Raw genomic sequence first — 18,108 nt, 5'->3', positions numbered from 1 at the left:
TAACCGAAGATTCTTAATTCTTACGATTTTAATGAACCATGACAATTTTAATCGCCGTTAATAGTGAAACGTTTAATCGCAACATCCCTAGAACCAAATTCTTTTTTTTTTCCATTGGGGAGTTGATTTTTACCAACAACTGATAGTTGGGGGTCTGGGTAGCTCAGCGAGTATTGATGCTGACTACCACCCCTGGAGTCGCGAGTTTGAATCCAGGGTGTGCTGAGTGACTCCAGCCAGGTCTCCTAAGCAACCAAATTGGCCCAGTTGCTTGGGAGAGTAGATTCACATGGGATAAGCTCCTCGTGGTCGCCATAATGTTGTTCGCTCTCGGTGGGGTGTGTGGTTAGTTGTGCGTGTATGCCGCGGAGAATAGCGTGAAGCCTCTGTGCGCTATGTCTCCGCGGCAATGCGCTCAACAAGCCATATGATAAGATCCGTGGATTGACATTCTCAGACATGGAGGCAACTGAGATTCGTCCTCCGTCACCCGGATTGAGGTGAGTCACTACGCCACCACGAGGACTCATTGGGAATTCCAAATTGGGGAGAAAATAATAATAAAAAAAACAATTACTGATAAACCTTCAAAGACAGACATACCATGAGCTCTGAGGTCATTCATTGATGGTATATGGTTCTGTTGAAGCCATCAGTCTTTATTATTGCACCTTTTATAAAAAATCATGTTTAATTCTGGAATTCCTGGTGAAGAACTGCATACCTACTCATACCTACATACTTATTACTGAAGATCCTTTCTTGCAATCAGCTCAATCATGTATTTAACCCTTTAAGCTGGTCAGGCCAGTGAAAAAATAACTATAGTCTTGACCAACACAAAATAGATATTGTTTGAAAGCTTAGAACCTCTACTTTCCAATGCATGTAGGCAATATGACCAAACTGAACAAGTGCTTTGAAATTTGCAGACAAGTAAGAAGTGCTCCGTTTTTATCATTTATGACAAATATTGCAATGTACATATTATTGTAATCAGTAAAAACATCAAACTCATCAAATAGCCATATGTCATATGTTGTTGGAAAGCTCTCAAAGAGTATAATACAACCAGCCTATTTATTTTACTCGCAGATAAATATATAGCGAGTAATAACATGTATATGTCTTATATGCAGAGTTTTCACTTATAGTGTCACTAAACAAATAAACAGAACATAAAATATCACTTACTATTACTTAGAGGGGGCAATTATCTTTCAAACGAGTTCACACTCAAGGTAATCGGGTGCAAAGTTCATTAGATAATTGGTGCAATGAATAGGCCTACATATAAACAATACAGCACTGTTAAATTATTGAAGAGAACATTCCTGGCTGTTAAAAAAATGAGCATTCAATTTTAAACTAATGTGCATAGAATAAACTTTTTTTAGTTTGTTCGTGTTCCCAAATGTTAAGTAAATACTGTGATACCACAGTATTTTTCATTCATTACAGTTGTATTTAAGTAGTAGTAATATTTCCAGATAGCAGCACTTTTCAGCTGAACTCAGTGGTGAAGCTTCTCAGACTAAAGTCCAGGCAGGGGTTGTTCAACAGACGGAGCACAACAGAAACAGAAAGGATCTCGAGACACACATTTTCAAATTAAACCTTTCTTGACAAAGCATTTTAGAAACACATTGTTTAATTTGATAAACTCTGAAAAGAGAGCAAGAGGCAACGGCCAAAGACCTCCATCTAAGGGGCTGTTCACACCTAACCAGCCAGTTGACCATTTGTTTTTCTATGTAAACTCACGTTAGACGAACGTCTTTGATTGTTTCGCAACGTTTTGTTGGTTTATTCAGCATCTCGTGCAGGAGCGCTGTGTTTTTGTAGATGCAGTGACAAATGTCAAGAACTTCTCCAACATTTAAAATGTGTCTCGAGACACCTGCTTTGTGTAAAACTGTATTTTTGTGCTGCGACTAGCCTTTTCTAGCGAAAAAGTGCTATCGGTCTGAAGTCACCGCTAGTGCTTGACACACATCCAAAATTCAAATGGACATTTATTTATTTTTTATTCAGCGAATATTACATTTTTTATTTGACAGCCATATTAGTCATTGTTGTGTTGCATGTGTAATTAGTTCTTATGCTCAATCATGATGTTTTATTTGTTTGGATAGGCGTGTTATTTGTTTTGGGTGTAACTGAAACAGGAAATCTCTCAGAGCTGAAAGGGTTCATCTTAAATCCCCGTAGAAACACATATTCTGAAACCACTGTAATTGCTGTGGATTCTATAGTGTATGTTTTTCCTGATGATAGGAGACCATAAGGCTGCTTCAGTTAAATTCCCATTCAAAGGTGCTTCAGTTCAACACTAGAGGGTGATAAAGCTATGGTCAGCTGGCCTCTTATTCTAGCTCATAATCCATTGAAATAACCCTTAGGTTTAATCATGTCCTACTCTGCATGTGCCAAGTTGAACATTTGTATTCCTGTTTGAATTAACTAAGGGTTTAGACATCCTTAATGTCCTCATGAATGTGATGCGGGTAGGACTCATTTACAAATGTCATGTTACATAAAGGCTGTTGTCAAATACATCACTGACGGCAGGGGTTCATTGTCTCGGGGCAAAAGGTAGCATGTTATGAATTACATAATACTTGCCTGTGCACACACAGTCTAATGTGACATAACTGTTGATGCTGCCAGATCAAACCATTCCTGGCTGTTAAAAAAAGCATTCAGTTTTAAAGTAAACTAAAATGCTTAAATGGACAGTTCTAGGTTAATATGGTGTTGCATCGGTGCCACCGTACTACCCCAGGCTCGAGCTTTATAATAACAGCGATACAAAAATGTTAATTCTCTCATCATTTACTCACCCACTTGACATCCCAGATGTGTATGAATTTCTTTCCTCTGCATACCACAACATTTCTGAAAGAATATCTCAGTTCTGTTGGTCTGCAATGCTAGTAAATAGTGATCAGACCTTTTTAACTCCAAAAATCACATAAAGGCAACATAAAAGTAATTCATAAGGATCCAGTGGTTTAATCCATATCTTCAGAAGCAATATAAGTTTTTACTGACAATCTCCATTTTTACTTTCACATTCTTTCACATTTTAAAAGTGAATAGGGAGATTTAAGGTAAGAAGAGTCTTAAATATTGATCTGTTTCTCACACACACCTATCATATTGCTTTGAAGATATGGTTTTCACAACTGGAGCCATATGAATTACTTTTATGCTGCCTTTATGTGATGTTTGGAGCTTCAGAGGTCTGGTCACCATTCACTTGCATTGTAAGGATCAACAGAGCTGAGATATTCTTCTAAAAATCCTTGTTTGTGTTCTGCAGAAAAAAGAAAGTCATACACATCTGGGATGGCATGAGGGGGAATAAATGATGAGAGAACTTCCATATTTTGGTGAACTATACTTTTTAAAACATGTCTTGAGACAGCTGTGTTCTGTTAAACTCTATCTGTTGTGCTGCTTCTAGCCTTTTTTAGCGAAAGAATGAGATCGGTCTGAAGTCATCGTCAGTGCTCGATACACATCCAAAATTCAAGTGCAGTTTGATTTATTAATTTTTTCATCTTAAATTTGACAAAAATGAGAATTTCTAATTATACTTATTATAATTGACAGTCTTAGTTCTTGGGGGTCTAGCTGGCGGACATACACAGATTAGCCACAACATTAAAACCACCTGCCGAATATTGTGTAGGTCCCCCTCGTGCCGCCAAAGCAGCGCTAACCCGCATCTCAGAATAGCATTCTGAGATGATATTCTTCTCACCACAATTGTACAGAGTGGTTATCTGAGTTACCATAGACTTTGTCAGTTAAAATCAGTCTGGCCATTCTCAGTTGATCTCTCTCATCAACAAGGTGTTTCCATCAGCAGAACTGACGATTTCTGGGTGTTTTTTGTTTTTGGCACCATTCTGAGTAAATTTTAGAGACTGTTATGCTTGAAAATCAGGAGATCGGCAGTTACACAAATACTCAAACCAGCCCGTCTGCCACCAACAATCATTAATGTGATTATCTAATCAGCCAATTGTGTGGTAGCAGTGCATAAAATCATGCAGATATGGGTCAGGAGCTTCAGGTAATGTTCACATCAACCATCATAATGGGGAAAAACGTGATCGCAGTGATTTGGACCGTGGCATGATTGTTGGTGCGAGATGGGCTGGTTTGAGTATTTCTGTAACTCCTGGGATTTTCACACACAACAGTTGTGGCTGATCGGTGTATGCAGGTGACCAGCTATGCTGTTTTTTTATGGATAGAACTGGCATGAAAATACTCTATGTGACGAAAAAAGCAACATTTTACAATATTTTTAGCAATACTAAAATTGTTAATGTTTTTTTTTTCCCCACTGTTTCCTCTTTTACTTTGTAGCTCTTGGAACTGTTTGACAGTGAAGATCCTCGTGAGAGAGAGTTCTTAAAAACGATTCTGCATCGCATCTATGGGAAATTTCTGGGTTTGCGTGCCTTTATTCGGAAACAGATCAACAACATTTTTCTGAGGTAAGAAAACATGTGAAAACACAAACACATACAGTATGCCACAGAAAACCTTTGTGAAGAGCAGTGGATCTTTATCCTAGCAAGAATTGAAGTGGCCTGGGTTGATCAAAAGACTGTTAATTGAATTTCAATCTATTTAATTCTACTTTTTTTTTTTTTACTTTAAAAGTTTGCATCACAAATCTGCATCCTGTTCAGATTCAGGACATTAATTGAAATTTAAAGGCATTCTCAATGTAATTGTGAATGGCACACAAGGTTGTACAGTGTACAGTGAATAATACACTTAGTACCTTTACTTTAAGCAGTGCCGGTGTTCTTGTATCCAAACATTTATAGCTGTATGTCTATAGAATGTTCAGAAATTCAGTTCACTGATTGCAAGTCTGATTTCCCAGATTCCTCTATGAAACTGAGCACTTTAATGGAGTTCCCGAATTTTTAGAGATTCTGGGCAGGTGAGTTTTTGTTTCATTTTTCTTTTCTTACATGTTAGCAAGGCATGCTTGTTCAACTAATGGGTGCCATGTGGTTTGAGTGCATTTGAATACAGCAGTTAGTCAGTGTGCATGCTGGGTAGAAGTTTGTTTGGGTTCAGGTTCAGTCTGAGGCTACATCCACATTAATGCATTTGAAAATGGCGTTTTCGTTTTTTGAAACGCTCTCTGTCCACACTGCTGTTTTCAAGAGTTTTCCAAAAGTTGCTCGTCCACACTGAAATGTATGAAAACTCTTAAATCCCATTACTGCGTATGCGAGAAATTACCGTTCCATGTACGGTCTGAAACACAATTTTCCTCGTGTTCTGTCACCGGACAGCAATTCCAAGTAAACTCCCCGTCGCCTTTGATGTTATGCAAAGTGAAAGTAACATTTATCTTTAACAACACTATCAAAGTCAATAGCAGGCAAAACATCACCGCTACATTGTGGTCCGCATCTTGATTGTTTTGGGTTGAATGGATCACATGACTGCATCACATGACAACAAATACGCCATTGTTTTCAGATATCTAGGTTTCCCCTGCCCACACTCTATCCACTTGGGAGAGAATTTTCATAAAGCTCAGTTTTCGATGTCAGAATCAGTCTCAGTGTGGACGGAAGGCCAAAACTTAAAAGAAAAAGATGCACTTTCAAATGAAAACATATTAGTGTGGATGTGGCCTGAATATAGAGCCTTATAAAGTGGGAGGCACATATACAAACTGTTGTAATTCCTACACCGTTCACCTGATTTGGATGTAAATACCCTCAAATTAAAGCTGAAAGTCTGCAGTTAAAGCACATCTTGTTTGTTTCATTTCAAATCCATTGTGGTGGTGTATAGAGCCAAAAAGATTAGAATTGTGTCGATGTCCCAATATTTATGGACCTGACTGTAAGTGTTGTAGACCACATTGATCTAATGTAAAAACTTCTCAGATTGTCGTTTCATCAGTTATGACACTGTTTTGTAATTGCAGTATCATCAATGGCTTTGCTCTGCCACTGAAGGCTGAACACAAGCAGTTCCTGATGAAGATTCTCATTCCTCTGCACACTGCCAAAGGACTAGCACTGTTCCACGCACAGGTACTGCAACATCATGAAAACACAGTTAATTGCATTTAAGAAATGAATTTGAAGACAATGATTTGTTATTGTTTTACATTATGAACTTTTAAAATCCACAATGTGATCTGTAAGGGATGATGGACAGGAAACAAGTCTTTATTGCTAAGTAAATCTAGGTTGATCAGAGAACGATATAGCTGCAGGCAGAGCTCCAAAAAGGGGCGGGAGCTCAAAACTGCCAGCAAAGATATAGGGAGCCCCTAACCTAATCCTTTCCCTAACCCTTACTGTGGGAGGAAGTGACGCCCCTTTTTGGAGTTGGCGCAACCCCCTTTTGTAGTGACCACGCCCTTTCTGGAGTAACTTTGCCCTCTTTTGGAGATCTCTGTCCTGCAGCTATACCTACTAAGTTGATTATGACCAGGATCAGGTCTTATATCACTCTGAAGAGGTTTATTTTGCGTTAACAATTGGCTGACTGTACATTAACGCACTTATTACCTGTCTATTGCCAAATAAATAAATCTATGGACATGAAATATTGAAATATTGTATTATTTGAGAAGGAAGAGGCCATATACAGATATCTAACAGATATAGAGTATTTCAAAGAGCTGTGTAATAAGGCTATTTATTAGACTCTCATAATTTTTTAAGGTTATGCAATTCACCTTATTTAGTGATATGGTTCGTATACATTTAAAATGTTTTCTATTCATATGCAGATTTATTTTGGGTTAGAAGATAATATTTGCATATTTGCCTCATCTATTGACTGAATCAGCTAATGTTTTTACAGTCAAATCATCTATTCACAACTCTTCTTATTCTTTTTCAGCTGGCTTACTGTGTGGTTCAGTTCATAGAGAAGGATCCCACCCTCACTGAGGCGGTAATGCTTACCTCATCTCCACTTTCACCCTCACACCTTACCAACTACATCCACACCACCCCTTTAAAATTTCTCTAGACACCTCCTTAAAACTGCAGTGTAAACGCCCACTGTTCTGATTGTCGTGCAGCCCCTCGAAATCAGCCATATTTGAAACTTAATTTGAAGAGAATGAACAGGCTTCAATAAAACTAAATTTCAGGGTTTACACATAATGTGCATCCAACACATTACATCTGAATATATTAAACTGCTCATCTCAATCACAATCTGTTAACACTCACACCCTGTCTACACCGGAAGCGAGAGTCACGGCACGTCAAAAGCAAAAGAAACCATTATAATCAACGATGCTGTCTACCACTGTAGAGTCCGTTGCGGCGCATCACACTGTGCCAACAGTAAATGTCCCGTTCCATTTTGCACTAAATGGGCTGACGCTACTACTGCCAACAACACAAATAACAGTTAAGAAAGTTTGTGTCAATGCGGCCGATGTAGACAGCCTCAAGCTGTTGCATTGTGTCGTGTCAATGGACGTGCCCGGTATAAACAGGATGTCAACTCCATAAAATATAAAACAGTCATGACATTAGAAATATTCATAAATGGAACTGTTTACTTACTGTTTTGCATCGGGTCCAATTTTTTTTTTACTTCCCTATCCTTCAAAAACAGTTCCTTTGCAAAGCTTGAATCGTTTTATGACTGGTTCACAAGCAATCCACGCTGATAGCTGAAAAAACATGCAATCAATGCTGCAATATGCTGAAGACACATCCACATGATGCGCATGCATAGTCCAAAGCACGGTGTAAACTACATGCACACACATCCAGTTTCCAGTATCATCCTGAACTGAAATGCACATCACCGGAAACACATCTAAACGGTCAAAGACCGTCTGGCCATTCTCTGTTGATCTCTCTCATCAACAACGCATTTCCATCAGCAGAACTAGCCCTCACTGGATGTTTTGGCACCATTCTCTTGTTAATTCTAGAGACTGTTGTGTGTGAAAATCCCAGGAGATCAGCAGTTACAGAAATACTCAAACAGCCCATCTGGCACCATCAATCATCCATATGATTATCTAATCAGCCAATCTTGTAGCAGCATTGCAGTGCATAAAGTCATGCATATACGGGTCAGGAGCTTCAGTTAATGTTCACATCAACCATCAGAATGGGGAGAAATATGACCTCAGTGATTTGGACTGTGGCATGATTGTTGGTGCCAGATGGGCAGGTTTGAGTATTTCTGTAACTGCTGATGTCCTGGGACAAAGTCTACGGTAACTCAGATAACCGCTCTGTACAATTGTGGTGAGAAGAATATCATCTCAGAATGCTATTTGCCACTGTTTTGGCAGCACGAGTGGGACCTACACAATATTAGGCAAGTGGTTTTAATGTTGTGGCTGATCAGTGTATGTCAAAATATTTAGGAATACAGGTGAAACTCGAAAAATTAGAATATCGTGCAAAAGTTCATTCATTTCAGTAATTCAACTTAAAAGGTGAAACTAATATATTATATAGACTCAATACAAGCAAAGTAAGATATTTCAAGCCTTTATTTGATATAATTTTGATGATTATGGCTTACAGCTTATGAAAACCCCAAATTCAGAATCTCAGAAAATTAGAATATTGTGAAAAGGTTCAGTATTGTAGGCTCAAAGTGTCACACTCTAATCAGCTAAACACCTGCAAAGGGTTCCTGAGCCTTTAAATGGTCTCTCAGTCTGGTTCAGTTGAATTCACAAATCATGGGGAAGACTGCTGACCTGACAGTTGTGCAGAAAACCATCATTGACACCCTCCACAAGGAGGGAAAGCCTCAAAAGGTAATTGCAAAAGAAGTTGGATGTTCTCAAAGTGCTGTATCAAAGCACATTAATAGAAAGTTAAGTGGAAGGGAAAAGTGTGGAAGAAAAAGGTGCACAAGCAGCAGGGATGACCGTAGCCTGGAGAGGATTGTCAGGAAAAGGCCATTCAAATGTGTGGGGAGCTTCACAAGGAGTGGACTGAGGCTGGAGTTACTGCATCAAGAGCCACCACACACAGACGGGTCCTGGACATGGGCTTCAAATGTCAAACGCCTTACCTGGGCTAAAGAAAAAAGAACTGGTCTGTTGCTCAGTGGTCCAAAGTCCTCTTTTCTGATGAGAGCAAATTTTGCATCTCATTTGGAAACCAAGGTCCCAGAGTCTGGAGGAAGAATGGAGAGGCACACAATCCAAGATGCTTGAAGTCCAGTGTGAAGTTTCCACAGTCTGTGTTGGTTTGGGGAGCCATGTCATCGGCTGGTGTTGGTCCACTGTGCTTTATTAAGTCCAGAGTCAACGCAGCCGTCTACCGGGACATTTTAGAGCACTTCATGCTTCCTTCAGCAGACAAGCTTTATGGAGATGCTGACTTCATTTTCCAGCAGGACTTGGCACATGCCCACACTGCCAAAAGTACCAAAACCTGGTTCAATGACCATGGTATTACTGTGCTTGATTGGCCAGCAAACCCGCTTGACCTGAACCCCATAGAGAATCTATGGGGCATTGCCAAGAGAAAGATGAGAGACATGAGACCAAACAATGCAGAAGAGCTGAAGGCCACTATTGAAGCATCTTGGTCTTCCATAACACCTCAGCAGTGCCACAGGCTGATAGCATCCATGCCACGCCGCATTGAGGCAGTAATTAATGCAAAAGGGGCCCAAACCAAGTACTGAGTACATATGCATGATTATACTTTTCAGAGGGCCGACATTTCTGTATTTAAAATCCTTTTTTTTATTGATTTCATGTAATATTCTAATTTTCTGAGATTCTGAATTTGGGGTTTTCATAAGCTGTAAGCCATAATCATCAAAATTATATCAAATAAAGGCTTGAAATATCTTACTTTGCTTGTAATGAGTCTATATAATATATTAGTTTCACCTTTTAAGTTGAATTACTGAAATTAATGAACTTTTGCACGATATTCTAATTTTTCGAGTTTCACCTGTATTTTAATCCTCATGACTCCTTTAAAGAAATAGATGCTACACCTCACATCGGATGCATTATATTGATCAAAAACACTACCTTAACTTAGTAATGCTTCAAACTATTATTACTGTTTGAAATATTTTTTTAATATATATTTTTTTCATTTAAAAATAAAATCTTTACCTGTGATGTCAAAAGCCCTATTCGGATGGGACTAGTTTTCTCTGAGGGGATTAGGGAAATGTGTGTTCTACTGACATGCTTTGTGATTTTAATCCTGCCTGAATCTGATAAGTTTGTGTTTTTCTCACACAACCTCTGTAACAATTCCAGAGCAAATTATGGTACTGTTTCATGTATTTTAACCTACATGAACTACCGTTTAGATTATACTTATATCTACAGTGCGCGCCAATCTTCTACCTGATGCACGTCTTTCAATTAGAATTAAGATTTAAAAAAATACATTAAATTAAATTAAAATGATAATTATTATTTACTATTTCATTGGGTTCTATTTCATTACTTGCTAGTCACTTTGGCCAAATGGCCAAAAAGAAACGGATCTCTCTAGAAATGAATCTGATTATTGTTCTTTTGAGAGGTGAAGGCTTTCTATGCACTGCAGTCTTGAATGAAGAAAGCAAACTGGATCTACCAGGATAGTGAGAGGAAAGTGGATTATCCAGATGCACAACAACAAGAGGACAAGTCCTAGTCTCTAGTTTGAGAAACAGACCCCTCATTGGTTTTAAAGCAGCTTCACTGATCAGTATATGCCAAACACCAGTTTCATGAATGGGTTGTGTTGCCGTAGGTCAGGATGCTCTTGTTGGTGCATCAAGTTTGTGAGTCTGTAATTATTAGGGACTGTACTACTAATTTGTCTTTAAGTTACGTCTATTACTGTATAAATACTGCTGAGAAAATCCCTTTTGGAGTGAGCTGAGGTTAAGTGTCTTGAGGGCATAATGGTAGTAGTTTCAACACACACCTTTACCAGACTATACCATAAACCACTTTGCATCCCCACATTCAGAACAAGTTACTCAAACCACATTTCCTCAGACATCATAAAGAGTAAAGATGCTGAGGGGCATCTGTGGAATTGGTGTTCAGTTTCATTTCAAAGGCAATCTGCGTTTCCATAAAAATCTTTTTTTCAGCAAATATAATTATACAGATGCAGCTGTGTTTGGTTGAACAGTCATGTGTGAACAGTGACTACATTCTGCAGCAAACACAGGGACCAGTGTTCATCAGTGTAGAACTTGTTACCAATTATGTTTGCCTGGGAGCATTATTGTGCTCATGGGTTTGCACAGGCCTAGATCCCTCATTGGTACAAACTGTATATGCAACAAATGGGGTGCCACATAAAGGGACTAAACATGTTGTGCAAAATCTTGCTCTGATCGTTTAACCACCCACTTAACCATTGCCATACCATAGGTATTTTAGAAAGAGTTCTACAGGGTTTATTTATTAAGTGGTACCTACGTATATAATGTTAAATATCTTTATTTATTATATTTTTATCAAAAGTTTAAGTTTATTAGTCTTTTACTATTTCCTTTCAGGTTATTCGAGGTCTTCTTAAATTTTGGCCCAAGACATGCAGTCAGAAAGAGGTAAGCGCATCTGATCACTTTGACTTAGGTCCAATGGATACAGAGAGTGCATGAATACATAGCAGTGGCAATACAATATATACAATTAATAGTGCCGATATTGCCATTATAAAATGGCATTGCACAATCTACCCATCTTAATTACATTTTAATTAATTGCACATAATTTCACTTAATTCTTAAAACATTTTAATGAGCTGTTCACTAATGTAATATAATACACACTGTAATAATTAGCAAAAAATGCAGTGGATTTTTACTTGATTGTGATATCATTATCATTATGCTTCACACTTGCTGTTACTGTAAGCATGCCATTTTTATCTGGTTATGAGCACAAAACAAAGATTTAAAAGAATCTACCTGTATTAAATCTTGTCTGAAAGAATATGAGAATATCAGCTTATTTGCTAATTATTTTCTTAAAGTGTCTCATGGGTCCCTTTGTTTTGTCTCTGCTCTGTTCAGGTCATGTTTCTAGGGGAAATTGAAGAGATCCTGGATGTTATTGAACCCACCCAGTTCAAGAAGATTCAGGAGCCCTTATTTAAACAAATCTCTAAATGTGTAGCCAGTCCACATTTTCAGGTAGTATGCATAAAAAGGACAGACATTTGAGTTTTGCTTCCAGAATATACGGTTGTATGTTTTTGTTTTAAATAGGTGTAATTAAACTAGCTCTGATATTTGCAGGTAGCAGAACGAGCACTGTACTTCTGGAACAATGAATACATTTTGAGTCTGATTGAAGAGAATAATGCCAAAATCCTGCCCATCATGTTTGGAAGCTTGTACCGGATCTCCAAAGAACACTGGAACCCGTATGTTTTCAGTTTGAGCTTCATCTTTTAGTATTGCTGTGGTCCAAATCTATTTGAACATTGGAATCAAATTCTTTGTCCAAAATATTTAATGCTAGTGCACACAATATCCAAGAACCCATGTCCTTACTGATAGCATATTATATGGTTTATGGTCAGTAGCGGTTCTAGCATGTTTGGCGCCCTGGACGAAACCTGTTTCAACACGGGGGGTGTGATGCCCCCAAAGTTGGCCGCATCGTGCCTACACGCCGTAACGGCGATCGTGCCAAATTAACAAAAACATTTTTAAAAAAGAGAGGGAAAGACCAACACGGAGTGGCAGTAGGAGAGAGAGAGAGAAAGAAAAAAAAACACTTACTCGCCGGTTCACCGATATGCCGTAGCTTGGACCTCGGCCACTCCTCCAACCTCTAACGGACGACAGTCTCACCTCCCCGGACGGATCGGAGGCAGTCTTCTGTCCCCTGGCAGATGGAACGCCCCACCGTGTTCTTGGGAAACAGAAGGGGTCTCCCCCGCCCCTGGCAGCATCCCTGACCACTCCAGGCGGTCGGTTAGGAGCCCATTCTCCCTTCGCAGTCAGTGGTCGTTCGTCCACTCTCAGACGGCCAGGCTCCTCCGGTGGATGGCCACGGCTGCTTCATTGGGGTGGATGGTAGTGGTGAAGACTCTACTACGGTGCATCCCTCCTCCTTCCCGGTTTTTGGCACCAGTGTGAAGAGATTAATGAAAAGGAGGAGGCGAGAACCGACTTGATAATATAAATAATAGTTTAATGAAGAACTAAACAAAAAAGATGTGTCAGACAGCTGCCTGTAAATCTCTCTCTCTCTCTGTCCCACTGCAGCTTCCAGTCTGCCTTTATCCCTCTCTGAGGCTTGATTAGCCTGATTAGGGGCCAGGTGTGTAGCATCACGACCCGGCCCTGCCCTCCGCCCTGTCACAGACATTGGTCTTGGCGGACTAGACCTGCTACGCTGCTGCTGCTGCAGAGCGAGTACGGAGGCTTGCTAGTGCTAAAACATACACAGACATACTGAGTTAAGCATGTGGACATGCTGCTGCTGCTGCACAATAAAACAAAACTTAAGACATGTTGCATCAAACAAAGCAGGGAAGCTGCAAAAATGTATAACAAACACAAAACACAACCCCCCAACTAAGCAGATATATAGCTACGACCTGTGAACTACTGTTGCTCTGAAGAGCCACGTGCACAGTGTGTTCATTGGCCACTGGCCAAATGTGTAATTGGAACGGGAAGGCCCAGAGCTTATAGCTATGTGTGGATTTATTTAAATAATGACCTAATATAGCGACGTGTGCAGCCAGATTTGGCTAAGGCTTACTAAAGATGTGCTTCTAAGTGTCAAGGCCAAAAGCAGACCTTACCATGCAAGCTATTAGAAGAAAAAGCCTCAGCAACCACCTGAGCAAATACAATACTTGCAAATACTTGCAGCGCATTGTTGATTGGCTGTTAACAATTTTGAAGAACCTATCAGCTTGAACCACATAGTTACATGGTTGAACTTCAGTCATGGTCACCACAAGTTAAGAGAGGCTGTGCTGTTTTTGGAATATACATTTAAATTTTTTCAGTTATTCAGTGTTTAGGCACTTCTGAGCTCATAAAACTTACACAACTATGGCGACAGCAGTTCTGAGATGTATCGCAGCAGTTCTGAGGTGAAATGTCTACTATGTGGTGCTTAAGTTTTCCAAACAGATTAGGTTTTCAAGGTTAATGCTCTATCGAGTGTTAAATCAAGAAAACCTACCTCCCTACCCTAAATCTTTAACATAAACCTAACCGATAGTGTCATAAAAAGGAAATGTGAGATGAAGAATGCACATTATTTTGTGGTGCTTTTATGACACCTTCATCAAGTCAACATGTGTTGACTCGTGTGCCTTTCAGGACTCGTAACCTGGTCCTTTGCATGGCAAGTGCAACGCTCTACCAGTTGAGCTACAGCACCATTTAATTGAGCTGGAACAAGCTGGTTGATGTAGTTGGTTATGTACTGTAAATGTTAAAATGTGTCACCTTACGAGTATTGCACTATTGTAAAGGTGTTCAGATGTCATAAGCATTGTGTGAGGCACAGGGCGAAAAGTAAGTGTTTATGAACTGAAAATCTGCAGTGAATCTTACTTGTGATTTGTGTGAAAGGGAATAAAAAAGCAATATTGTTTTGTTTGAAGTTTCAAGTACATACAAATGCAATTTCAGTATTAAATTGCCATATTCTTGTTTCTTTTGCAAAGAGGCATTTTTTATTTTGATTTTTTTGCTTAATTATTAAGAAAGTCATACATTTACTTAAACTGTTAGTATCCTCAACCTTAAAAGCTGCATGTACAATTATTACAATCTCCCAGCAAAGAAATATAATATATACTGCATGTACTGCAAGGTTGATGAATATGCTCTTATATCTAAATTGTCTCAGGACGATCGTGGCCCTGGTATACAATGTATTAAAAACACTGATGGAGATGAACAGCAAACTGTTTGATGAACTGACAGATTCATACAAATCCGACAGACTACGGTAAGCGTATATCCTTTACTCTTTGCGTCTTCTTTAAAATGACACTCTTGGCTTATGATTGGCTATTAAATCTGTCTTTAGAGAGAAGAAGAAAGAGCAAGAACGAGAGGAACTGTGGAGGAAGCTGGATGAACTGAGACTGAAAGAGACATCAAAGTTTCAGAATAACAGACATGAGATCCAGTTTACCTACAACAACAATAACAACAACCTTCATGACAAGGATGAAAACACTGCAGCAGCCATTACTGACAGTGTTGAGAGCACCACCTGGGCAAAATGACACGGGCTGTTTTGTTTTCACTACCCAGTATTTTGGTGGTTTATAGATGTAAGCTGCTGTCAAGAGCATTATGGACATGGACCTTGTGTGAGAAATAATCTTTATATTTTTAAGCGAACACATTTAAAAAAACAACTTTTTGGTCAAAAGTCTATATAAACGAAATCAAAATGCTATTTTTTGGGGGAAATGGATCATATATTTTATATATATAAGTTTATTTTGGAAGTGAGGGTATTGAAATGTCCCAACACTTTTGTTTAATCAGAGACTTATACCTCTCATCTGTAGAGACAGCAGGCACAACTAATGTCTTTTAAGGTATATCCTGCTTATCAGGCCCAGTGGGATAGGGGGACCATAAAGTTTAGCAGCGACCCTGTCTGTAGGCTATATTTACATATACACTGATGATCCAAAACATTACGACCACCTGACTAATATGCTGTTGGTCCTTAACGTTTCCCCAAAACAGCACTGACCCACCGAGGCATGGACTCTACAAGACCCCTGTAGGTGTCCTGTGGTATCTGGCACTAAGAAATTAGCTGCAGATCCTTAAAGTCCTGTAAAGCCGGGTTCTCATTACATGACTCTCAGACTACCTGAATCGCAGTACTGCTCGCATTACACAACAAGGTTTGTTGTCATCTGTTGTCTTCTTGACTTAATTATGATCAAATTGTGACTTTCCATTGTTGTACATAAAGATGTTTGATAAGATGTGATTTGCTGGAGCAATTCGCACTTGTCGTGGCATCGCTCACACTACAAAATCATGTGGAGATCAAGCATGGTATGTAAAGCATCTTTGACTTCACAAGACTGGCTCAGATCACTTCGCTGAAACATACATAACGAGCATTGCCGACCATATTGAGCACCCATTTGGCGGTGATCCGGCGTTTTGGTCGCAGGTGGATCCGCCATGGATCGGACCTGTTGGGACAGCACATCCCATAGATGCTTAATCAGATTGAGATCTGGGGAATTTGGAGGCCAGGGTAAACCTTGAACTCTTCATCATGTTCTTCAAACATTCCCAAACAATGTGTGCTGTGTGGCAGGGTGCATTTTCCTGCTGAAAGAGGCCATTGCCATGAAGGTGTGTACCTGGTCTGCAACAATGTTAAGGTTGGTGGCACGTGTCAAACTGACGTCCACTTGAATGGCCGCACCCAGGGTTTCCCAGCAGAACATGGCCCAGAGCATCACTCTCCCTCCACTTGTCGTCTTCCCACAGTGCATCCTGGTGCCATCACTTTCACAGGTAAATGGCGCACACATGATATCAAAGAATACAGGACTCATTGGACCAAGCCACCTTCTTCCAATGCTTCAAGGTCCAGGTCCGACACTCACTTACCCATTATAGCCTCTTTCGAAGGTGGACAGGGGTCATCATCGACACTCTGACCGGTCTGCGCCTACGCAGCAGGGTGCGATGCACTGTGTTGTGACACATTCCTCACGTAACCACCATTAACATTTTTTGTGACTTGTGCCACAGTAGACCTTCTGTCGGTTTGGACCAGACAGGATATCCTTTGTTGCCCTCTTGCGTCGATGAGTCTTGGCCGCTCAACACCCTGTCACCGGTTTGTGGTTTGTCCTTCCTCGGACCACTGTCAGTAGGTATTCACTACTGCTGACCGGGAGCACCCCACAAGCCTTGCTGTTTCAGAGATGCTCTGACCCAGTCATCTGGCCATAACAATTTGGCCCTTGTCAAAGTCACTCAGGTCTTTACTCCTGCCCATTTCTCCTGCATTCAACACATTGACTATGAGAACTGATTTTTCATTCGCCATCTAATATACCCAGACCTTGACATGTGGCCTCAACGTTATTCGCTTCACCTGTGAGTGGTCATAATGTTTTGGCTCATCGGTGACTTGAAATTTAAAAAAAATCGGTTTATAAGTTCTATAAAGGTGCAAGTCCCCAAAAACACCAAAGGGCCGTTTACACTGAATGTGTTTTATTGTGTCAGCCTACACTGTTTTTAAATTGTTTTTCAATGTAAACATGTGCTAGACGGACTTCTTGGACTGTTGTACCACATCTTGCAGTTTTTTCAGCACAATGTGCAGGAGTGCCGTGTTTTTAAGATACTGTTATGAAACTAAAATAACTTCAACTTTTAAAAATGCGTTCAGAGACACCTGCACAGTGCATTCTGTCTGTACCGTCCCTAACATGATTAAAGAAAAACAAAAAACATGCACGTTTATTGATGCCTATAGTTGACATGATGCATTAATTATTACATTTGACCACTCCCTGAAAGTGTCAAAATTCAGCCTTAGAAAGGCTCCCAGAAATGCGAAACTCTGATTTAAGTTTTCGTTAAAAATAAATAAATAGATGCAAGATGAACTGCTCTTGCTAGTAACATTTGTTTTTAAATGACATTTTAAATACAGAGTTTAATTAGAAACCCATTGCTTTCTGGAACACTTGGGCCCACTGGCTATACATTTTGCAGTACTGGACTAATTCTTAAGTGTTACGTAACTCAGGGATATCCTAACATTCCCCAACTACAATAAGAATAATGGCAAAGAGTATTTCCTCCCGCTCCAAATAGATATTTCCTAATATTTTCCTAACATAAGTTGTGTAGATAAGCAATATGGTAGATAAAACTCCTTGACATTCCATTCAATATTCAAGCAGTTTTTTATTTTGCTTCAACCAAAAAAAAAGTCTTGTCGCTATGCAGTTATGCTATTATAATTTCTTGTATTAAGAAATCTTTTGTTTTGCTGAAAATTGTGTTTTTGCTGTGAGAGTGTGTAAAAGAAGCTTGTTGTAATGTGCTATATGCATTAAAATGCCAGGCTGATGATTATTA

At 39.5% G+C, this 18,108-nt stretch overlaps 1 protein-coding gene across 1 annotated transcript in view; it reads left to right on the top strand.

The window, feature by feature from the left end:
• The window catches only part of ppp2r5a (protein phosphatase 2, regulatory subunit B', alpha isoform), a 37,971-nt gene extending 19,863 nt beyond the window's left edge, over positions 1–18,108 (top strand). Inside the window, exons 5-13 of the mRNA XM_052095792.1 lie at positions 4,384–4,514; positions 4,913–4,972; positions 5,981–6,089; positions 6,910–6,963; positions 11,536–11,586; positions 12,055–12,174; positions 12,280–12,407; positions 14,867–14,968; positions 15,050–18,108. Coding sequence (XP_051951752.1) covers positions 4,384–4,514; positions 4,913–4,972; positions 5,981–6,089; positions 6,910–6,963; positions 11,536–11,586; positions 12,055–12,174; positions 12,280–12,407; positions 14,867–14,968; positions 15,050–15,251 — 957 coding nt within the window. The 3' untranslated portion in view covers positions 15,252–18,108. The remainder of the gene's footprint in view (positions 1–4,383; positions 4,515–4,912; positions 4,973–5,980; positions 6,090–6,909; positions 6,964–11,535; positions 11,587–12,054; positions 12,175–12,279; positions 12,408–14,866; positions 14,969–15,049) is intronic.

The sequence above is a fragment of the Xyrauchen texanus genome, chromosome 28 (assembly GCF_025860055.1).
Source record: "Xyrauchen texanus isolate HMW12.3.18 chromosome 28, RBS_HiC_50CHRs, whole genome shotgun sequence".
Taxonomy (NCBI): domain Eukaryota; kingdom Metazoa; phylum Chordata; class Actinopteri; order Cypriniformes; family Catostomidae; genus Xyrauchen; species Xyrauchen texanus.
This window is presented reverse-complemented; position numbering and strand designations above follow the sequence as displayed.